At 37.6% G+C, this 24,159-nt stretch overlaps 1 protein-coding gene across 1 annotated transcript; it reads right to left on the minus strand.

The window, feature by feature from the left end:
* Positions 1 to 4: 4 nt before the first annotated feature.
* On the minus strand, positions 5 to 22,388 carry prrt4b (proline rich transmembrane protein 4b). The gene is made up of 4 exons (XM_055054743.1): positions 22,301 to 22,388; positions 14,487 to 16,005; positions 9,439 to 9,576; positions 5 to 4,390 (listed from the first exon to the last, which is right to left on the minus strand). Exons 2-4 carry the CDS (start codon positions 15,913 to 15,915, stop codon positions 2,343 to 2,345), a joined length of 3,615 nt encoding a protein of 1,204 aa, XP_054910718.1. The 5' UTR covers positions 15,916 to 16,005; positions 22,301 to 22,388; the 3' UTR covers positions 5 to 2,342.
* Positions 22,389 to 24,159: the final 1,771 nt, after the last annotated feature.

The raw sequence follows: 24,159 nt of genomic DNA on the forward strand, positions 1-24,159 counted from the left end.
GACAAATATTTAATGCTTTATTTCAATTTAAATTAATATGCCAGTCAGGATTGTACAGTGCTGTGAAAAACTACAGATCTCTTTTTTTTGGCACACAGAAATGCTTTAGTTAATCAAACAAAATATTTCTGACAAAGACAACCAGAGCAAACTGAACCCAGTAATCAAACTTGAATTTAGTAAAGGAAACCAATCTGTTAGAACATGAATAAGCTGTTAACACAATTATTGATTCACTTTATATTACCCAGACCGCTTTCTGATTTCTGTCTGAGGAAATGGGCATTTTGATCAATTTTACTGAGCTGCTATCTTAGCCATCTTAAAATTAAAACTCTTGGTGATCTCAAAGAGTTCATGGAAATAATCTGCAGGCTGGTGAGACCAGAGGTCCCCACCCACACAGGGGGCCTTAAAGCGGGTTCCCGAGGGCTGACCAACTTCGAATCGCCACGGAGCCGCGAGTTTTCAACCAGCGTGGTCGACATGCGCAGACCTCCCTGAAGGGGCCCCGTTTCTCGAACCCTCAGCTAGCGCAGCTGCGACTCATCAGAAACTGAGAGAGGGGCATTTTAAACGTGCTAAATATTAAAAGAAGCAACCCGACAGAAGCTAACACATGTGAGTAGTGTTGACTTAACACATAAACTAATTTGGGCACAGAGCTTGTTGGCCTTCAGTTGGGTGATAAACTTCCTCAGGTAAAAGGCTAAAATGATAAACAAAAACTTCATTTGACTCCAGCATATTTTAACTCAAAGTTACAAAGCTAAATTACAGGCAGATTTAGACAACGCACAGTGACAGTGGAAGCTGACTGTTATATCCTACTTTTTATGCTTTAAGAGGTCAAAAAACTTTATTTGCCGTATTATGCTGAAAATGTAGCTCTGAATATTCATAACACAGGCTTCAACAAATAGTTTGAGCTATGTTCATTTACTGCCACTAAAATTAATTAAAAATGTTAATGATACAACAAAGGCTTTTCAGATATTATCCCTTTTGCAAATACATATTTTTCTTTTACCTCTTTAGGGTTGCTGCAAGTTACATGCACTAACATCCAAGGATGGAGCATTGCATGTTGAATTCCAGTGAACTGTAAGTTTGATATCCTATTTGATGATACTCTATAGTTTTATAGTCTTGGTAGTATGCCATGTTTTTTGTTTCTCATTTCAGTTCAGTCATCATGACCCACTTCCGGCACCATCTACAGCAAGGGGGGAATCGACTTCCAACTCTCGTGAAATTCTGGACTTTGTATTTTCTGCCTCCGTTAATCAGAAGGAAGAATAGCAGCATCAATCTCCAAGTGACTGAACAGATATCTGTGAGTTTTCACAATTTCTTTTCAATTCTTAGCACACAGCATATCCTCCAATGATTTTATGTATGTGTGAATGTTTGGCAAAACCCCCAAGAAACTCTAATGACCTTGCTACATCTTGTTACCTGGCAATTTTCAATAAGAATTGCTCAAAACAAACAAAAGGACAAAAAAATAAAATAAAGTGAAGCTATAAGAATGGAATAGTCAAAGTCTTAACTTCTTGCTAGTTGCTCCAAGCTCTTAATGGAACGAAAGTTGTCACAATTATAATGTTTACAGTTGAACCAGTCTTTCACACAGGGCCAGATTGGTTTGGAGAGCTTTTTATTTTAAATCATCTCATTTGAAATGTGAATTTTATATTTGTATTTTATCTCAACCTAACATCAAGATTTGTTTGATTATTTTAAACATTTATGTGTGGCAAAAAAAGAGAAAAAAACTGATGAAATCTGTAAGGGGCTAATACACAACATTGAGGCAGATGCTAAATACTGTTCATATGCCAGCAGAGGGCACTGCTGCACCATACCTCAGAGGAATATGTAGATATGAGATGTTTACATTTGGAAAAAACAAAACATCCAGACTAAGTTTTTGTTATAATAACTAAGGTTATTACAACAGTAGCAGGTAAAAGCTTATATTTGTCACCGTACAACCTATTGGAATGTTGGAATGCAATAAAAACATTTGCACAAATACCTCCTTATTATATCACCACTTAATAAAAGTAACTCTTAATTTAACTAGCATCATCTGCTTTTATAAGACATGTAAAATTTACAAACAGTCTCTTGGCTTTTGACAGTCTTGGCACTTAGACTCACAGGAACATTCACTAAATCCTTAAGAAGTCTTATCAAACCTGAAACATTTTTGCAGCTATATTGTTTAAGAAGTACATAAAGCTGACATGCACTATCAAATACCATTTAAAATTCCAATCATCTTGCTGCACAAAGCAGACTCTCATTTCAGGACCCTCTTAATAAGAGTCTGTTTTCTATAAATCTATAGTCTCACTGCAGATGCTTAAAGAATCCATTTGTCTGCAAACTGTAATGAATTCCTGCTGCACAGATCGATCTGTCTCAGTTGACAGGTTCAGGCTTTCCTGTGAGGCAGCTCCCAGAGCTTGGTAGTGTCTTTGTGGGTTATGGGAGGCCACATTTGAACCTTCCTGTGGAAGCTGCCTTGTATGTCTCTCTGAACTTGGGCAAAGAACAAGAGAGGAGCCAGCAAGAGAGGCATGGTACAGAGAGCAGGATGAGGAACTGCTTCTCCAACGTTCAGCTGATGAATTGCTGGAGGACGAGCCCGTGGAGGGAGACGTTGGAGCTCCTTCTGTGACTACACCTTGAGATTGGCTGGGAGAAAACTGTAGCTGAGAGGCCATTTCAAGGCAGGATGAGGGTCGATAAAGGCTGGAGTCAGTGGAGAGAGGATCACAGGGGCCATTGCTTGGAAGCGTCCATTGGTTGTTTACTGATGTGTCACTGCAGCGAATAGGTCTAACAGGACTGAAGAGGCTGATGGGAAACAATGCTTCACTGAAGAGTGCTTCGTCTATGCTACGGCGCAAGTTGATTGGTGAAGGGGGTCGCAGGTCTGCAGTGGAGTCGCTTGAACACGAAGATACACCTGAGGGCTCTCTGCCTGGCCCGTCCTCAGGTTTTTCTGACCCCGATAACCCTAAGTCCAAGTCGAGATCTCGATATACTAAGGCCCTGTTGCTGTGGTACAGGAGGTCCAAGCCATTCAGGCTGCTTCCAAGCCTCCCATCCATCAAAGTGTAAAGTGGAAGGCTTTCTGTCTCTCCAAGTCCAACAGTGTCAACGATAGCAAGCTTCTCCTGATGGCTGAGTGTCCACTGGTACGTCCCAGGCAGGATGGGGGACTTGGATGCTAGGAGTTCAGTCCAACAACTTCCAGCTGCTGGAAGCTGGTCGGAACAAAAAACTGGTTGAGCAACCACTAAAGCTAAGGTGAGACAGACCAAAAGTTCACACAGTCTACAGCTAAACTGGAAAGCCCACCAGGGCCAAGGGTAGAAGACCTCTTCCCCACCAATTACACCCATAGCATTAAGCATTGCATAAAACTGCAGTCCTGCACAAGCTAAAGAAAACAGTGCTGAAAGACAAACGGTTATAGCTGCACGGTTCCAATCCCGACTCTCAGCAAATGGGCAGCGGTTGTAGCGTTCAGCTGGTGTTGGAGATGTGTTGTTTAGGTGATAGATGTGTTTTGAGTCTGCCCGAACATAGATATAGAAAACAAAATAGGCAGCAGATAAAAATGTTGCGAGTGCCACAAAGGCTCCACGAGAGATCAATGACAGAAAGAGGCACAAAGGGGGCGTTTGCCGGTAGAACTTCAAGAAAGTCACTGGACCAAATGCAGCAGCAAAGTGCAAGACAACTAGACAGGCCAGGAAACAGGGTCTCTGAAAGGCTGAATAGGAGAGCTGCATTCTTGAGCGCATTGAGAGGAGAAGAAAAACCAAACCGAAAGCTGCAGTAAGACAGGGAAAAGGTGCTTCAAAGAGCATTAGCGAGGCCTCTGTGGAGGATATGCGATTCTGGTGGCCATAGGCATCATAAAGCAGGGAGAAGGACCTGGTGCATGCAGCAGCTAGAAGGAACAGGCTGACTAGAGCAAAATAGCCACACCCAGATGGACATCTCAGTGGCAAGCAAAGAAGATTGAGTGCAGAGGCGAGTGTTAGCACTGCAAATACTCCGCCGGCCCCATAAACATGCACCTCCCATGCCAGGCCCCAGGCCGCTATGGCACTGTTCCAGTCAGTGTATAAGGGCACCAACATGGGTGTAGCTGGAATTAGGAAGGCGTTGGTTGACTGGTTTGTGGCAGTGATATTTTGTGTGGGTTTCATTCTCAGAGAAGTAGTGGCATCCCAGGTGTAGGAGAGGTTGCAGATTCCAGAGCGTTCCTTATTGCAATCTGGGAGTAAGGTGCTGTCACTGTTTGGTAGGTTAGATGACCAGTCTTCAGTGTACAGAAGTGATGATGGAGATTCAGAGAGAACACCTGCAGTGACAGATGATGAGACAATTAAATGTACTATGCATATCTGATAGTGTGGATAAAATTTTTATGACAGTCAAAAATCGAGAAGACAGAACAAGAGGATGAAATATTTACAACTCTGGAGGACTGGTCTAAATCTTCTTTCACAACATTTAGCTACTTGTAAGAACAAGAGTGGAAAACAATCTGCTTTGATCCACACTGCAAAAATAATGCTGCCTGTAATGTGCTAATCCTGGAAAAACTTGTAAGTACATAACTCTCAACTGAGCGAGACCCAGAAAAGTGTGTGTGTGTGTGTGTGTGTGTATGTGTGTCACAACCACAGGACTACTTTTTCCTGCATTACATAAGCCATCTGGACTTTCCATGTAACTTACTTATGACCGTGTTCGTCATGTTTTGGCACTACAAAGAAACTCATTTAGCTTTGAGGATATGGGAGTAACCATGTCTGTGTGAAATGTGCAGAAAAGCATTCACGGGCAATGTTGTAGTATGCTAATGTGGTTTGAATGCAAACTAGTTCATACAGAAAGTTTGTCTCTTTTTCAGACTCTACATCACAGAGCTTCTCATGTTTCTGCTTGTTCTTTTTTATAATTATTAAGTGGGCTGCTTTGGCTGAGCTAGAGCAAACCACTGGGAGAAACAGCATCTGATTTGCACACACAGACTCATTAGTGATCTTGCTGCTGGCTTATCAGAGACAATAACACCTTCATGAACAGTCGGGGACTATAATGGACCCCAAATGACAGAAAACAGCAGCCAGAATACACTGACAGCACAGTTAATCACACTGTGGGCAGCTTTAGAGAAGTGTGAAGCATTAGCTTTTTGCAATTCTTTTCATGTCAAAGGGATCTTCCTCACATTTTCTAATTTGTGTAAGTAGCTTCATGAGTTTACACAAACTGAGAAAAACATTGGTTATATTCCATTTAGCAATACCTGGAGAATTCATCAAACCTTGTGGTGCAAGTTTAAAAATATAACTGCAATGAAGTTGTCTTATGTTTTTTTTTCCATCTCCACTAAGTTTTTATTCCGGTTTTGCATTTTTTTTTGTCTCAGGCTCTTCACTTTTGGAAGTTACGTTCCAGAGTTTTTCCCAACCTTTTCCCATCAGTTCAGTGCTGTTGTTTTAATTTTCTTTTGACAAAAATAGGGGAAACACCCATCGGTGAATCTGATGCTACTAAACTTTTTTTTTTTTTTCCCATGTTTTTAAAGTTACATAGTTTTATTTTACAAGTATTAAATGTGCAAGTAATTTAGCATGCTTTATATTATTATTCTAATGGCTTCTCTGTCTTTTAGTTTAAAGACTAAATGCATGACTGCTGCGAGTTGTGTTATGTTAATGTCTGGCTTTTATTATTCTTGTTATAAGAGGAAAACATCCTCACCCTCTAATGCATTTTGCTTGCATCACACAAGGCTCATGAGTGTTCTTCAAACAATATGTGGTCATCTGAAGGTATGTGGAGTAAGAGGATGTTCAAGTAACAATATTAAAGAACACTATCTTGTTCTCCTAGTTGCTTAATATGTTTTTAAAACCATTATTTTTTTTTCTTATGGTTGTCTATATCATTTTTCTTGTTTGTTTTCTGACCTGAGTGTTGGATAACTGTCCCAGGCTTAGATGAAAATTTCAAGCGTACGGAAATATGACCCCACAGTGAGGCACTAGTGCTTCTGTCAGTGTAATACAGCAGCTTTACTTCAGAAAGTCTGCTGTTTTGTCCTGAGTTTTGCCATTTCCCCATGAACGGCAAAAACAACAACAAAACAATAATTAGCCTTTTAAAACAGTTTATTTGTGAATTGATGCACCTATTATTTTTATTATTGTTTTAGGACTTTGCAACAAAATGAAGTTGTTTTTGTATTTTAACCAAAATTATTACGATTGTATATTCCAGTGTGTAAGGAACGTAAGGCATATCATGAGCCTTACAGTCACACTAGTCAGACTGAAAAAGGATGTTACGCAGCCATTAAATCAGCAAACCAACTTCTTTTTGGTCTGAATAAATTTAAATTATAATGTCTTACAATTTGACAATTTTCAACCAAATTTCCAAATATAGTCATCGAAATATTCAGCTGATTATTTGAAATGCAACACATTTCACACAGAAGTCTGAGTTAGCCTGAAACAGAAGATGGAAAGCACATATAAAGCTAATACTGTTTTGTGTTACCAAAATAAAAATAGTCACAGTGGACAAAAAAATAAAACTACAATTAAAGTATTGCATCAAAAATGCGCTTGTGGTTGCTTTTTTTTAAATAGAAATTATGCCTAGTACTCAGGGTAGCTAACTAGGTTTTCCTCTTGTTGCTAATTAGCAGAGTTGGGATTGAAAGGTCAGCAATGAGAGGCAGAATCAGGCTACAGGATGTCTTGCTGAATGCTACAGAGACCCGTGTTGAAAGTGCATGGTCTCATATTACAATAAAACATAATGAACTTGGTGATCAAATGAAAATGTTAAGGCAAATTAAAAACCTACACTTGCCATTTTATCAACATATTTGTCAAATACTCCAACAATATGTTTGTTCTGTGATTTTGCCACATTTAGTAGTGGTACAAAAAATTTGGCTGAAGTGTAAAACAAACACGCAACAGTAGGTATTTTAAACGTGGGTGCTGTTGATAAAGTAGGTGGGGATAGGAACAGTGTGAGGTCAGTGACTTGTCTAGCCGTTTGTTTACTTTTCAGGGCAATGGCTTGGAAGCCAGCGGGTTAGACTGAGTGGAAACAGTGATGAATTAGGCCCATATTTTTCTTCTTTGCTCTTGTCAGCTGGTGTCACATTTGATCTGCCGGCTTGCTGTGTGGGTGCCTACGGTACATGGACAGATGGGAGCTTGACATTCCACTTCATGCTGCTTGGTTATCTGACACATTCCTGTGTTAACAAGTCTCTCGTGTTAAGCTAAGTTGACACATGAGAAGCAGACGGAAAAGTAACCATGATGGATACCAAGGGAAAGATTATAAACATTGTAGCGAACAAAAAGAAGATGCTTTCATGTAGGCTATTGTATTTAGTACCCCCAGATTCATTCATCCAACACATATTTGAATGAAAGTATAATAATAGTTTTCCAGTTTTTTTCCCTAAAAAAAGAAAAGTATGTCATGCAGTTCAGTTTTACTATTAGTTTAGGTGGATGGGCAGCCAATGGTGTCATACCCTTTTTATTTTTGGAGATGTGCAACAAGTCTCCGCAATCTGCTGGGTATCCTTAGGTAAAAACTTACTCGGGATAACTGAGCATACTGTGCTATTGGACCAATTGGAATATACTGTATGTATGATTGCATTGAAATGATTTTTTGTAAAGTACCTTGACATGACATTTGTTGTCAGGTGATGCTATATAAATAAACAAACTTTTATTGAAAATTGGCATAGCAAAGTGTTAATCATGGCATTACCTCTTTGACCAAATTCACATGGTTTATATCATATATAACTAAACTGAGACGTTTCTTTCAAATATTTGATTAAGACTTCTAATAAAAATGTGGAAAAATCATATTGTGCACATGGCTGTATTCATTTTCTAATTTCTTTCAGTCTCAAGTTTAAAGACTACAGTGTCTCACTTGAGGCACCTAACCTATAGCTAAGGGAAAGTAATACATACAAAGAACTCTTTTTATCGTCAAGGACTATAAAACCCATTTCAATCTTGTACTGGCTGCAAGTTTATTCTGCCTCATGAAACTAAAATCTTTGTGTAGATGGAAGCTATTTGTCTTTGTTTTCAGATGGAAAAGCAATTGAACGGGAGCGCTGAGGGAAGTTAGATTAAACATTATGAGAAGGAGGACAAGTTTACTTCAGGGTAATTGTGAAACAACAGCAACTTCTTAAATAATTTATTATGCAGTGAAAAGAGACTTGCTGTCAAGAGTGTGTCTAACAACAAATTTGGTTCTTCAGTCTCTTTGGGTATTCACAGACTTAGAATATTTGTCGTTTTTTCCCCCGCTCACTTTTGACCTACTAGATTAAATGGCACGTATCTCTTCATTATTAACGTGTGGAAAATTCGACAGGTCTATTTTTGAAAATCACATCACATCATCTGCTATTCTGGGTGAGGTAATGTAGGTTACATCTGCTGCTGTGATCTGGGCCAAAAGTGGATCCATTCAAAAATGTATCTGAACAGAAACAAGTTTAATAATTATGTACATTTACAATCGACCAACACATAAAACAGGCTTTATGAAAATATTTTATCATTTGACATTATGCAAATATTTTATGGACCTAAACTTTTACACTTCAAACAATAATGAGGATAATGTAACTAACTACCACTATAATTTAAATTGACACCTGGAATATTTCCTGAAAATACTTCAATTTGGATAGATATAAAATCATAGTGAGAGTGAAAGACGGCATGGGGTTGAAGTACGAAGAGATGATTTTTATCTTTTATTTCTTGTTGATTTAAAGCTGTTTTTTATTTGCAGTGTGGGAATATTTTATAAATTCTGCTCTAGCTGGAGTAACTATCTCTGTGTGTTGTATTACTTGTATCAGTGACTCCATTTGTCGCCCAGTTTCATCAGATTTTAGAAAGAAATAGTTTATTTGAAAAAAATGGCAGCCTTTTATGTAATCAGTTTATAAATAATGTGCTTATTAGTTTTGTTTGTTTTTTGTTTTAATAGTAGCTTGCTTGTCTTTGAACCAATTCTTTATATCTGAGGGCAGTTCTGGGGCGTATTTGTTCAGTGGGTGGCCATCGATCCCTATCTTTCCTGCTCTCTGGTGTCCTCTTAAAGAGCCAGCTTGTGTGAGCAGCTTTCCTCTCCCATTGGAGGCAATTAATGGTTACAAGGAAAGGACGCAGGGTACTTGGCACACATTTTCAGGTATAGAAGCATGCAGGGTAGCTTATATTAAAAAAAAGCAGCAAGCAGTCTTAATTAGTTGAAAATAAATCACTGAACAGGACTGTAATTTAAAAGAAACTCTGATTTGTTGCTGATGTGTTTTCTTACCTGTGTTGTGTGGCGTGGATGTTCTCAGTAGCTCTGCAGATGATGTGGAAGTGTCTGTCAAATGTGTGTCAGCATCCCCATCTGTAGTTGAAGTAACCACAGCTTCATCCTCTTCCTTAGTGTCTTTGCCTGGTAACTCTAGGAAGACACACGCAGTTTCACCTCATAGTGATCTCAACGTAATTTAATTCATGAAGCACTGCATCTCTGGAGTAGAAAAGTAGATTAGTAGACCTGAAGCTTTCCAAAGGATAGCTTAACCATTTCTTTACTCTGCACACAGCATATCTGAGACTTAACTCTGTAGAAAATGGGACGACTACATTTCTCAACCCAGTTCTGTCAAGAATTGGTCTATCAACCACTTAGTTGCAGGCATCCATCCATAGAACAGTAGACTGGGCCTTTTGTGGTCTAATTACATTGACATCCTTATGTGGATGGGTGTGTACATCCTGGCTCACTACAAATATAGACTCTTTTCTAATGTAACCAGAAGTATTTGTTTTAGAAGATTTTTCACGATTAAGCAAAATAAAAACACCTTTATTTGTATGTTTGTATATCTTTGTAACTTTTTTATATTTTCAGCATTAAATACCAATCCTACCAGGTACGGCTATGTGAAAAGGTTTTTAAACCACAGTTTGGTAACTCCCTCAAAGAAAATGAGGAAAATAATTATCACGTGTGTATGAAAATACAAACCGGAATAATCTGATATTAGTCAGTGGTACAATTCCAGTCAGAAGTTTACAAAAACATAAAGATCAATAAAAATATTATTAATGTGGAAGATTTCATGATTTATTTAAAACATTCTAAATTTTCTATGCAGCACACAAAATTATTGATTGATAAGAGGACAAGTGGAGATTTGTTTGGTTAAGTGTAGTTTCAGGGTTTTGTAAGGATGTAATGTTCAAACCTGAATTAAATGTTGTTCCAAAATGTAAAATATAATTCTTCTTGATTAAGACAAATGCACTGGTGGATCAGCTGTGCAGTTAAAAACACATAAAGATAGGCTTTTAAAAATTGATGAGAGGGTTACTGCTCAGTGCAGCTCAGTGCAGTTTCTCAGATCTGGTTACAGACCGGATCACATGTGCATGTGACAGGAAATTACATTATGTATAATAAAATCTGCTGCAAATGCTTTAATGAGAGCAAACATGTGCACAAGCTGACTTAATCCCGTAAGAACAGTCAGAGTCCGGCCTATTAGCTCATCATAGGCAACTGTTCTAATGATCGACTGCTTGTACAGAATGCTTAAATAGCAAAATAAAAACACAAGGGGTTGTAAGGAAAGCTGAAGAAGCTAAATCTCCTCTTTAGTTGCTATTCAGGTCACTCTTTCATGTTAGTGCCAAATTATTACTTTAGTGCCTAGTGAGTTTGTGAATAATCTGTTTTATCATGTCCTAAAGAGGTCAGATAGCTCAGTTTCCTTAACCATTTTTAAGAATGTGAAAGATTTTAATTTTTTGACATTGCATCAAAAAAGTCAAACACTTACCGTAGATATAAAATCTTTCACATATTTGCAATTCATTGTTTATACCACATTGCAGAAATAGGTCATGAAATATCACAATACATTAGAAAATGATTAGCAAGCCTTTCTGTGAATTGCAAATCAGTTTAATCATAATTGTTAACTTTACAAGAACTGAAACAAGGATTTCTGAGCCATCTGTTCTGATTTTGGCTCAGCAGTTTTCATGTAATGTTTTAGAGCTCCCAATTATGTTGAACAGAAAGATGATGTTGCTCCCTATTTCATCATGACCAGGATAAGCCTGAGTGAGTTTTCTGAAAGAAAAACACTCATGGGTTTCTTAGAAATACCCTGAGCTTGAATAGACAAAGAAAGCAGAGAATGGAGGGCAGCAGTATGATAATCTAACAAAAATAAAGAGATGGCCTGCTTTCCCTGTTACATGTTCGTCTGACATGTCTGTATAGAAAAATACTCTAGAATGAATGAAGTATTTCTGTGTTATGATGTTTTTCCCCATTAGGTTTAAGATAATTCAGATTTTATTGTTTTTTTTTAATTGTCTTAATATCTGCTGCTTATGCTGCTTATATGAAACAAAGTTTTTGATAATCACAATTTCACCTTCCCCTTTCACAAGATTGGATAATTTTCTACTTTTAGGGATTAATCAATACCTAAAAGTAACTTTAGGTATTGATCAGATTCTGGATTACAGCTCTTTATGACTATCCATGTAACTCACATCAGTCATTATTGAGTTTTTATTTCAGTGCCTCTGGAATAAAAATTATTTGCCTTTGGCAAAATAATTCTCAATCTTTCTATTCCTGCCATTTCAGGTGGAATTAGCATGCTTGTTTTTATTTTACAACATTTGAAGGGTTGCTGTTGTAGCATTGAAATGAGAAATAATTCCTATGATGAGCTCAGTGGACTCGGAGTTCCACCAGGTGTTTATAAATTGCTTGTACTGCTGGTCTGGAGGAGCTGAGTGGGGAAGCCGCTCAGCTGGAGCCTGCTGCTTTCTGGGGCTTTGTGGAAATAGGCGGCACTTTTTAGGAGCTACTAATTCAAGGATTCCTTACACATGCATGAAAGAAATCAAAGATTAATAAAATCAAGTAACGCTGCCAAGTATGTTTTTGATGAGGGAAAAACATTATTACTAAAGCTCAAAAAAGTCAATTTTACATAATACCTAACTTAAAAATACTTTGTAAAATATAGAAAACAGAACTTGGTCAGCTGTAAAAAGTAGTTTCTCAAAAATACAAAAATGCTTGGCTTTCAATACTTACTTATATGTCCATGCATGCTATGTTTATTCTTACTCATTTAGCACATAAACACATTTCCTTCTCTCTCCTAATTGCCCTTGTTTGCTTGTGTTGCATGGTACCGTAATGGATTATCTGACACAAATGCGCAACATTGCTGTTCGTTTTCATCCCTGACAGCCTTCTCAAGGGCAAGGTCACATAGAAATGCTCTTTTAAATCAGGAAAAACTGCACATTTTTGTGGAGAAGATGCTTAACATCTTCAGACATAAAATTACTCAAATTGCAAAAAACTGGGTAGTCCTTATTTAATCCCCCAATATTTCTACATTTATGTGAATTTCTTTCTCACACATTTTTTTTAATCTAACCCTCTCCAAGCACCATTGACCGTAAAGCTGAATTTTATGTCCATGGACCAAAATGATAGAGATTTGTGTTTGTAAAAAGATAAAATGACTTTGAAATTGAAATGGGGTGGAGAGGGAGGGATCTGTCTAAATGGCAAGAAGCCCGTTCACCATCCTAATAGCAACTGGCAAACAGACGGTCCCACAGGAGAGACGGTGGTTTCGCTGAGTGTGCATTCAGAATACTGATACATGAACACAGAAGCCCTCTCCGCCCAGCTGAAACCCCCTCTCTTTGCTGTTTGCCAGAGTATAATGCACAGCTGAAAACGAGCAGACACAACAATCGCCACAGACAAAACATTCAGCACAGGGTGCGAGATCAGAATCTGGGATCCCTGCATTCCAACACAGCTGATAATAAAAGAAAGTTTCACTTTGTACCTCATAATATGTCGTATTATTGGTAAATATGCACTGAAAATCAGTTCTCAAAGTTGGAAACGATTTAAGTATTGATAATCAGCCTTGATGTGTTCAGAAAATCTTAAACTTTTACTTTAACAAACAGTAGCTCTACTAGAATGAAGTTGAAATCCAATCAGGGTAAGGATAAGCATGTGGGTCATTTAGGAATGTCAAGCAGATTCACATCATTCTGAAAAGAAAATAGGATGATATGTAATAAATTACAGTGTAAAATTAATTTAAATGCCATGGTGCATTTAAAGGATATAATAAGAGACATGGGTTGGGTTGGCAGCATAAGACACTTGACGCTCATGAATCATGATTTCATCAAATGCATACCAAAGCCTGCCTTGCTTGGAATAATCGACTCATGATTTTCTTGCCTAACCTTTGACCTAACATGATGAATGTGTCTGTACTTGCAGGACGATCTCCTTTTGAAATCTCATTAAGCATACAGACACCAGCCTCACACCAATGGGGGATGGACAGAAAAAAGGTGTTACTGTTTCAATGTCAAACAAGGGACCGCTGAAACATACTCTTCCACTAGATGGTTTTGCTCACCACCTTTTCCTTTTCCAATTGGTAAACTCTGCATTTTAGACTACCTTCTACTTATGGGTTATGCTTTTAAAAAACTCATCGATGGTTAAAGTTGTGGTGTGAGGGATAAAGAGGCTTAGAAACAGGGTGGTATGGATTACAGCTGGAAGAAAATTAACATAGGATTTAGGGGAGATGATGAGTAAACAACACATCACCCACAGTGTCTTTTGTGTTGCCCACAGCATATTGCCCACTGAATTCCATTTCTTTATTCTTTATAGATGCTTTGGAAATTTAATAAGGCTATGTAATTGAGTTTCTGTGTTTCTACAGCAGATTTTTTTTTTTCCAGAAGCTCTTATAGTGCCGGCAGCTATATTAATAAGTTCAATAGACCAATTATTTGACCACTAAGCAACATCATATCATGTTAAAAACTAGTACTCATCTGTGTATCATTTTAAAGCTGATTGCAAGGCTTGTATTCTTGTCCTGACATACAACTTCAAAAATCTGACATTTCACATTGTGATTAAAAGGTATTCTGATTATATAATATAAAAACGTTTTCCTTTCTCTTTAATTATGCAATAAAGCATCATAATCAGGATTATTCATCAATCAGATTGATATTTTTGAGAAAGAGAAGATAAATAGCATATTTTCACTAAACTGATGAGTTTTGATACACAAACATCATTTATTTGCTACACTTTCAATAGAATTTAGGTTTTATATAAACGTCAATCACTGTGGCAGAGGTATTACTGAAAAAAGCCAAAATATCAATAGCCTTTTGACAAACATCTATTGAACAAAGTCCTGCCTGCACATGATTGATCACATTTATTCAATCAATTCAGTCTCTATGGATTTGCTTAAGTCTGCTTACCTTCTACAATTGGAAAGTTGGCCCTTTGGCTTTGAGTTGTGCTTGGTATGGATTCCACAGCTAAATTATTATAGATCCAGAGGGTGGTAGAGAATACTTGAGCCTGTTGTTCAGCATTACTTGTCTTAGAGAAGCCCACGTTCAAATGGCTTTGCGTCGTCTGGATTTCTGCTTTTGTGGTCGCCTCCACGAAATTTGAATCCTTCCTGAGGGTAGAAGAGAAAACTCCTGGCTCTGTTTTGGCATTCATCATAGTGGTCTCAGAGAAGCCCAGGTCTAAGTAGCTTCGTATGTGGTATAGTTCTGTTGTTGTCCTGACCACTTCTAAGTTATGATCCGTTGTGAGGGCAGCAGGGAATACTTCTGAATGTTGTTCGAAGTTCACCGTACTGGTCTCAGAGAAACCCAAGTCTAAAGGGTTTTGTGTGGGGTTAATGTCCGAGGTTGTGACTTCCACCATGGTAGGATCAGTCCTTACATAAGTTGAAGTAACCCCTGGCTGCTGCTCAGTGTTCACCAGACTGATCTCAGATAATCTCAGGTTCAAGTTACTTTGTGTGGAGTGAATTTCTGATGTTCCTTCAACTGAGTGAAGCTCAACACTGACAGATAAATCTTCTTGTTTCCCAACAAAATTACTTTCTGAAATGGCTGGAAGAGTAACAAGCCCCAGAAGGTGTGTGCTGGTTTGAATAGTCTCCACCAGTCCCGGGTTGAGTGTTGTGGTTTGCACTGTTTTCCATGTCAGGGCAGTAGGAACTGTAGTTTTTGGTGGGATTGTTGAAGAAATTCTTTCTGTATGAAAGATGGTCTCCCGGTAAACACTATTGGGGAGGGGATTTTCAGTGGCACTTGTGCTGGAAGTCGCCGCTGTTGTGGATCTCCGAGGTGTTAGCATATGCGTTGTGTTTTTTCCAGGAGTGTTACTTCTGTGAGGACTGTTTGTGAACAAAGTATTTCTGATATAGCTGCTTGTGGGAGAAACAAAAGTCTCACTGTTACTCTGAGCTATGCTGCTGTATGGCAAATCTGATGTCCCAGTGGGAGGTGGCTCAGTTCTTATCTTTGCCACACTCGTAAAGAGCCCTTGAGTCAATGTTGTGGTTTGTTGAGATTCCTCAGAATTGCTCCCTTCTCCTGATCCCGTGTGGTCTTGAAAGAGACCAATTAGTTCTGTCACCCCTGTGGCAGTTGTAGTTGAGACAGCATCTTCATTTTTGCCACCTGAGCTCCCAAAAATGCCAAATGTTGGTATGGAGGGAAACTTGGGCATGGATGGAAGCCACGAGTAAATGCCCGACTTCTCTTCAGGAGAATTTTTGCTCGATGGTGTCAGTTCCCCAGTGGCCTCTTCGTCGGCCAGAGCTCGGCTGTGAAGTAGCAAATAATACCAGAAGAAGAGAGCCATGGTCCAAAGGAATCGAAGCATACTGTCGACTGCAAAGCACGGATTGTCACATGTTGTTCTCTATTCTTCTGACCCCTGAGGCGGGTAGGGCTGGCTTCTCTACTAAGTGACCTAAAAGACAAGAACACACAGGACACTTGGTGACACACTTTCCTTCTGCAACATTTGGGTTGACTTGACTTGAAAGAGTTGGCATCAGTTCATTTGTCTTTTTCCAAGGAACACATTTGAAAGAAGAACTTTACTTAGTGGTCCACTTATATAGTAAAGTGCTGAAATTATCAAATTCATAACAACCAAATGTTGAAGTTAGATGGCAGCTAAGAATGTTATGTCACCAATTCTTAGTAATACAAAGACTGGAAATACATAAAGTAATTCAAAGTGCTTTGCAATTAAATAAAAGAAGAAACGTAAAGGAAAATGCATCGAAGCATAACATATGCAGAAAAAATGCAAAATTGTGGTGATAAAAAAAACTATCTTTGAACTACAAAGGAATTTCTAGAAAAGACTATATTTTAGGCCTGATGAGAAAAAACAATTAAGCTGGAGAATGTTCAGATTCATCCACATCCATCCATGTATGCAGTGACATGTAACTGAAAAGCAGCAGTTAAGAGATATTTTCTCTAAGCTGAGCTGGAGTACTAGAGAATTGAAGTCTGGCGAGTCAGCTTAAGAATAGGGGGACCTCCTATTCTTTTGTAAAACATTACATGGTTTAAAGTCAGCAGCGTGTTGCCTCAGTGAAAAGATTGGAGCACCAAAGGAATTTCCCCTGGGAGAACAACAACCTGTGTGCTTCAGCTGTATTTAACTTCCTCTGAACATACCCAGGCTTTGGCCTTGTTGTCTTTGAATCTAAGATTTATTCGTTATTTCAAACAAAGATATTTGTGTGGGAGTGATAAAAATAACCCATCAATATTCCCAGAAATCTGCAACGATTATGAAGCTCTCTTCTCTTTTAATGTTTTGTCTTTTTCTGAATGATTTTTTTACTCTTTCAACCTATTCTTTTTGATTTGCATCTTATTTTTGCAGTTTCATGTCATGTTTCTTTAGTGTCTTAAGTACATTATTTTCCTTTTCAAAGACTCATAAATTAGATCATTTATGAGCCAAAAAAGTCTCAGTGGTCAGTAGACTACCTGTGTAACCACCCATTTCTCCATGTACTTTTTACCTCAAGAGATGAACGACACTTTCTTACTAAAAGTCTGAACTCTGACCAACAGAGGATTAAACAGAGCTTCCCACACATACTCTACTTTTAGCACTTTGATTGAGCAGCATGAAGATCAGTTTCCATAGGGGTAATGCTTATTTTTGGTAGTCATTCGTTGGAGCTTGCAGTGACCAACCTGCGCGCTGTTCAGACATGCAGAGATGTGATTGTAGTTGAGATTGGACTTCAGTCTGTATGTTTGCACACTGTGTACTTATTTGCTTGTACTGTTCTGTAGTTGGTGTAAACACCCACGCATGCTCTTCCTTCTGGTTTCTTCAGAGATTTTGTCCACAGCTACAAATACAAGTAAACAGCAAAAGGAATTAATGTATTGAAGTAAATTATATTTTCTCTCCAGTTGCTCTGCCATAAAATATTTATCACTAAAACAGCACAAGGTATGTATAATTTAGTCTGGCTAACATTCTCACATTTCACTAGAATCACTTTAGTTCATCTTAAAGTGAAGGAAAGCTCAACAAAGGTGGAAAACACAATGCAGGATGGATTCAGCAAATAATACTCAGGTTTTTTCCATTATGTTATGTTACCCAATGCACATGGAAAGGCAGTACCTCCATTTATTTATCTTTGGGGGGCAGTTTCTTTTCACCTCAGCAGGTTTGTCGTCTTCCTGCATCTCTGGCATATCTGTACCTCGTCAAGCCTTGTGATATTCTGAATTATTACGACTATGGGACTTGTATATGACAGTAGTAATTTGGGAGCAGTATGACAGACATTTGCATCCTTAGTGTTTGCATCCTCAGCAGTATTGCCAATCTTTGGGTTATGTTTTGTAATATCCCTATTAAATTTCTGAAACATACTCCAGATTCCAAGTTTGACCTTAAATGTTGAACAGGAGTGCATAGTGGTGCCGATTTGACTTTAAGTCAAAAGTTTGTGGGTTATAATAAATTAGGATAATGAGAGTCAAATTGCACAAACAAACTTGTTTGGGAAAACTGTATTTTTCCACTTCATCTTGATATTCCAAGTTTTGCTCAGTCTGTAAGTTTTTGAAATAGAGCATCTTTAGTCCCCAGGGCTGCTTGTTCATTTATTAACAAGCAAGTCAACTTGCTCAGGCATCAAACATTTTATTAAGAATATAAGCACACCTTTACGTTTTGTTATATAAGGACTCGATGACCCTTAGATGCATTCCTGAAATACTTAAACAAGTTTACCACATAAAGTAAAACCAGCGATACTAGAAGAAGAAACTATTCTTGACCAAGCCAAAGAAATTAAGATTATGGAGTTAAATTATATTGCAGTGTCATCTAATAATGATGAATTGCTAAATTACCTGTCATAAAGAATCAGTTTGATTGTCACATCAATCATTTTGAGTAATGAAGTCCAAATAGCTTCCTCATTAGCTACTTACCATCCTTCTTTTTTCAGCAATCACCCACCACATCTGACTCATGCCTGGTTAAGTTGTGGTCGTAAATGGAACTAAAGTGTCAATCAGGAAATTAACCACATACCTTCTGGTATTTTGTCTCCATTTCTCAGATGGAATGATGAATCTGATGCTGTGCTGCGTTCAGTGAAGCAGAGGTGCACAGAGCAAACAATACCAGCAGCAGAACACGGGCAAAAACTCAAACCACCATGTTATTATTCTATTGTATACTTATCAATGCAAGAGAGAAGCTCAACACTGCAGCAGTCTCTGTCATGTGCATCTTTGCTTGCCAGAGTCTTTCTGTGTGTTTATCAGAATCCCTTTTTTATTCACTTTCTGAGCTCAGGCAGCCATCTTGATCATAATCTGCCCTCATCTTGGTGTAGTCTATTTCTGTATGGATGTTTGCTTTTCTTTTGTTTTACTGATCTGGTGTCAGAATTTTTGCCTCTTTAGGTCTTTCACAAATCTCAATGCTGCAGTTGTAGTTGCTCTTATTTAAAGGGGAAAAACATGATCACATATTTCAAATTAGTACGGAAAATGTCATAATGTCATAAAACCTGAGGTGAAACAGAGAGAAACATTATTAAAATAGAGCTGTTTGTCTTTGCTGACTGGCTAAAACTGAGACTCTACAATCCAAACTAAGAAGATCTGACAGTTGCCCATGTCCTTAGTTTTTAACAAACCTGCTCTTAGCTGGTTTGTGTATCAGTGAACTGTCCAGTATAATGGAGTAATTCACCTTCCTGCAAGTGGCTACTGCTGTGGATGATAGTTGTCTTTTTTCCTGCATGTGTGGGTGTGCATATTTACAAGCAGTACTTTTTTCACTCTAGTATTATTTCCATGGTTATATGTAAGTGCTCTTGCATGTGGGCACACATGTTTTTGTTTTTTTCCCTCATGGTCTTGCATGTTTTTAAGTAAGGCTTTTTTAACTTCACGGTCTTCCATCTAGTGACCTTTTCCAGATGTCAGTTCTGCAAATATTCAAAGTGACTGGGTGTTTTAAACCAGCAGGGAGGTATTTCATGTCAAGTGTGGGAAGTCTTTTGAGTATTAAGCATTTATTCCTAAGACAAAATAGTAGAAAATAGCTGTTGTGAGAAAAACACATAGACTTGAAAAGCTTTCTGAAGTTCTTTTTAGTTTATCAAACCTAACATATGAAAGATATGATTGTAAATTTGCCCCACTCGATTTTAAACTAAGTGGTTAATGTTTTGTAAACAGCAGCAACACAATGCCCTATTTATTGCCCAGACATTACCATAAACATCGATTAGCTCAGACATTCCAGATTCGTTTTGCACTTTAGAATGAATCATTGCGCTTCCCCCTGAGTAAAATCATTAATACTACTGAGTTATTACCCCCCACTATGTTTATAACAAGATTGAAGTGAATTAAAACATGACTTAGGTTCCCCAAGATTTTAAAATGTGTCTGTAAATGAACTTCAACAGCTTTTTAAACATAATAGAGGCATTTAAAAGTGTATGCAGTGAAAATCAAAATGTAAATATAACTCAAACAAGTTCTTCCATTTTAGTAGACATACAAAGGAAAATTCTCAGTTTTATAGTTTTATTGTTAACATTCTAAACTGCAAGTTTAATTTGTTTCTGGTGCTTGTGTTTGAGCTTAGGCCATTTGCCCCTTTGCCAATTTCTACTCAGCACTTCATTGCAAGTTTATCCCTCTTTACTGCCAGATTGAACCCAAGTCAAGTTTTCCTCAAGATATTTTACCTCAGTTGATGTTTTTGTTGTGAACAGAACCACTTATAATGTTATTGGCAACAAATTGTCATTAAAATCTATTTTTATACAACTCCAGTTCTGAAAATGCCATGATGGTTTCTTGAAACACTATTTTATGAAACAATTAACCATAATGATGCTTTGAGGGATGATTATATTTGCATTAGGCTGTTATTTACACAGAAGTTGATGATTATTAACATTGGATGTGGTGAAGGAAGGAACCACAAACACAATAACCTAATTCCTGAGTGAAACACATGCTGAGGATGGAATTTGTAAGGCACTGTGAACTGATTTGGGACTAATTTCTCTTAAATTCTCAGTTCTTTATTTTTTTTTCTTTTAATTTGCTAATGCTGCCTTGACGTTTTTGAGTCTGAAGTTGGTATTTTAGTTGGTGGCTAAAATATGTAATATATGAACAGTTTGTACCTTTTTATCAAAATTCAAAACATAATTCTGAACTACCTCTATAAGCTCTCTTACAACATTTAATGAATTATTTTCTTTTGTTAGGTTAGCATTTTAACACAAGGATTAACTATTGAATGCTGTCTATAATTCTGAGTTTAGTCGCACTTTAAACTATATTATTTATTCTTATTAGAAGTGGTAATAGTAGCACCAGCGGTACTATTAAAGTAATATTAACGAATTTTGAATGAAGAAGATTGCAATAATATATTTAGAAATAATTGTTTGTTGCTATGTGCAACCACTTACATTTTCACAAGACTGTAAAATGTAACATTTTGCAATGTATTTGACATTTTCCATGTTTATTATTACTCAACAAAGAATTTAATATGCAGCCTTTAGTTTGATCAAAACCTAGTCTTAAACAGAATTTTATCTTCCACATCAGAGGTCCAATAATCAACTCATGAGTTGCAGCGGATCTACAGATTGAATTATGCAACCAGCTGCACTCAATAGTCTCTGGACATTATCGACCCTAATGAAAGCTGCTATCTTGTCGAATAGTAAAAGAAAAACAAAAAAAATAATAAGACACTGTTGTTTCTGAAAGGTCTGCGCCAGAAGTTAGACTCTAACAGGTGACTTAACTACAGTTAGCTTTACCGCCCGACTCCCTCTGTTTACAAACAAGATTTATTTCTTGCGTTTTCTTGGGCACGTGCAGCTCCATTTAGTACATACAAGGTACCATTTAGAGTGAGATGCTAAACATTTCTTATGAATTAATACATAATGTATTCTGATTTTTAAAAAATATATTTTGAACACAGCTTGAGTGTGACATTTATTGATTCGGGTAGTCACTTCGGTTAATCTCAGCTCTGATGAATGCACTGAACATGATTACTTTAAAGGATGCTCTCCAGCACGGACGTTCCACTGGCTGCCTTTGCCATGGTGACAGCCGAAGCCAAAGACGCTGCGGTAATCTGACAGATCTGAGAACCATTTGGGTTTTTCTGCTGCGTTTGAAGAAGTGTAGATTTTGTTCTTGATTGCAAATGGTTAGTTTCTCATGCAGTTCATCTCAACTAGAATGTTTCCTGTTTCGCTGACATCTAAACAGATGCACATGCTTGCAAATATTCCCTTCACTGCTTCATTGAAAATGGGATGAGCAGTCATGGATACACCATAACCATGGATTTACATGCTAATGAAATATGTTACCATGGTTTTTCTCCAAATGTCACACTGAGAGGCACTGTCATTAACCTTGTATGATAGCTTATAGAAATGATTTCATCTTACCAATTTATCATTCTTTATTTATCAACACACCGGCAATTTTCTTACATTTTTGAGTAGATACATTTAGTTTGTGTATGTCAGATTTTTTTTTACCTGCTGTGTTATTGCAGCTGTTTGTTCTTCAGTATCTACAAGATTCAGTATGACTCAAACCCATACGTTCCATATCCTTAAAGGCAAGCCTGATAAAATAACCATCCAGGGTTGAACAGAGACATTTAAGAGGACAAGAGAATGTCAGCTGCTTACCTGCAGATGTATGTAGTAAGATGGAGAATCCACTGCAAGCGGTGTAAGGACGAGAGTGAGTGTGTTGCAGGCGAGATGGCTTTTTGCGAGCCTCTGTGGGTTTGTCTGTGTGGAATAGAGTTCCAGTCTCCCTCCCTCCCTCCCACTCGCTCTCTCTTTTCTCTCACTCTCTCTCACTCTCCCCCTGTTGGTCTCTGTCGCTCTCACTCACTGCACGGCTCCCCGTTATAATGCCCACGGTCACACCTCACTGAGCAAATTGTTCATCACCAAAGATCATCCACCACCGTGGACACGGGGCGCACGGTTAAAACAACCTTGGCTTAGGCAAGCAAGCTTTCTGCAAATGAAATGCAAAGCCTACACATTCATATCCCCAACCTCAAAGCTGCTGACCTTAGCATGCAGTTATGTTTTTTTAAAGCATAATATTGAAATCAAACGGCACATAATAATGACTTCTCACAATATAAACAAAGTAGAGCTAGGTAGATGAAATTGCTTCATATGTCAGAAATGGAAAAAAAGGGCAATATTGTTAGATGTTAAGCATTGAATGGCAGAATGACTTTCTTGCATAGTTTGGCATTTCAATTGCATTTCAGAATAACATCACAGAAATGCATGAGAGAAAAGAAACATTTAAATTTGTAATTATTCTATTTCTGTATAACTCATACATTGATTTGGCTCTAATATTTTAATTGAAATTGGATCATTTAAAACATTTTTTAAAACAAAAAAAGTTTAAAAAAAGTTTTAAAAAAAATTTAAAAGTTTAAAAAAATATTTAGTCAATTGTAATTAGATCACAATCTTTGCTTATTAAAAGCTATTCCTCTAGCTATCCTGATGCACTAAAAATATTTATCTACAAGTAAACTTAGCAATGATGAGACAATCATAATAACTATTTCAGGCAGATATTAGGTTGTAAACTGTACAGCTTAATGATGATTGATATAAAGATTAAAAAACAAGGGTCCAAGGACCCATTCTTGTGGAATACCTGTATATATATTCATTGTTTTTAAATTGTTTATATATTCAGTTTAATATGATAATGCCTGTATATTTTATTTTCTATTTTTTAATTAATATTCTAGAATCATATTTATTTATAATTGTATTAATCTACAAAGGTACACGAATTAGAAAGTATATATTATGTAAGGTCCAGTTCACCTTTGGCACAGTTTGATGCATTGTGTTGAAATTTGAACAACAAACTTATCTCTGATGAGATCTGAAGTGTGCAGTCAAAGGGTGTTCCTCTCCAAACTCTTTAGCAAAATAGTCTGAACATCTCTGGACAAATGATCCCCAGGAATTTCAAATACAGAACAATCAGCAAAGTAAGGAAACATCATTTCCTGAGCAGTGGCTGAGTGCTCCCAGCAGTGCCAGAGCCCACTCCTCAGTCTCCCTGGGTCCCCCCAGCTGAGGGGAGATCGCCTTGATAACATGCTTCACCTTGACTCTCCTTTCTATTCTTATCACCTTTGTTTTAGCCCCGTCACACTGAAACCTCATTTCCCCTGTCTGAGCACTTTCTTCAAATGCATTGGATTGCCATATCAAATAATTGAATTTCTAGCGCATTATTTTGACGTCTGAAAGCACGACAGCCCAGATACTGTTAACGGATTCTCTTTTCCTCGTCATATGTTCTGCCAAGCAGGCGGGAAGCATAAAATGAAAGGATCCAGAACGATCCATGCTTTTCAAGAAAATGATATTCATTGTTTAGAGATATTTTTCTAGATTTCAGCCTTTGCTCCACAGCAGAGACTGGTGTCACAGGTAAGGCTAAGCTTAGGGCAGACATAAATATTTAAGCTATGAACTGTGCCAGAGGA

Source organism: Poeciliopsis prolifica, unplaced genomic scaffold (assembly GCF_027474105.1).
Source record: "Poeciliopsis prolifica strain line A6 unplaced genomic scaffold, Auburn_PproV2 SCAFFOLD040, whole genome shotgun sequence".
Classification (NCBI taxonomy): domain Eukaryota; kingdom Metazoa; phylum Chordata; class Actinopteri; order Cyprinodontiformes; family Poeciliidae; genus Poeciliopsis; species Poeciliopsis prolifica.

What these genes read in the sequence shown, in the direction of transcription:
- prrt4b (XM_055054743.1), bottom strand. Translation starts at nt 15,915, where the DNA reads ATGCTTCGATTCCTTTGGACCATGGCTCTCTTCTTCTGGTATTATTTG. An exon ending in CAACTTTCCAATTGTAGAAG is followed by an intron (nt 9,577 to 14,486) that starts GTAAGCAGACTT and finishes GTGTCTTCCTAG; the next exon opens with AGTTACCAGGCAAAGACACT. An exon ending in ATCCACGCCACACAACACAG is followed by an intron (nt 4,391 to 9,438) that starts GTAAGAAAACAC and finishes CTGTCACTGCAG; the next exon opens with GTGTTCTCTCTGAATCTCCA.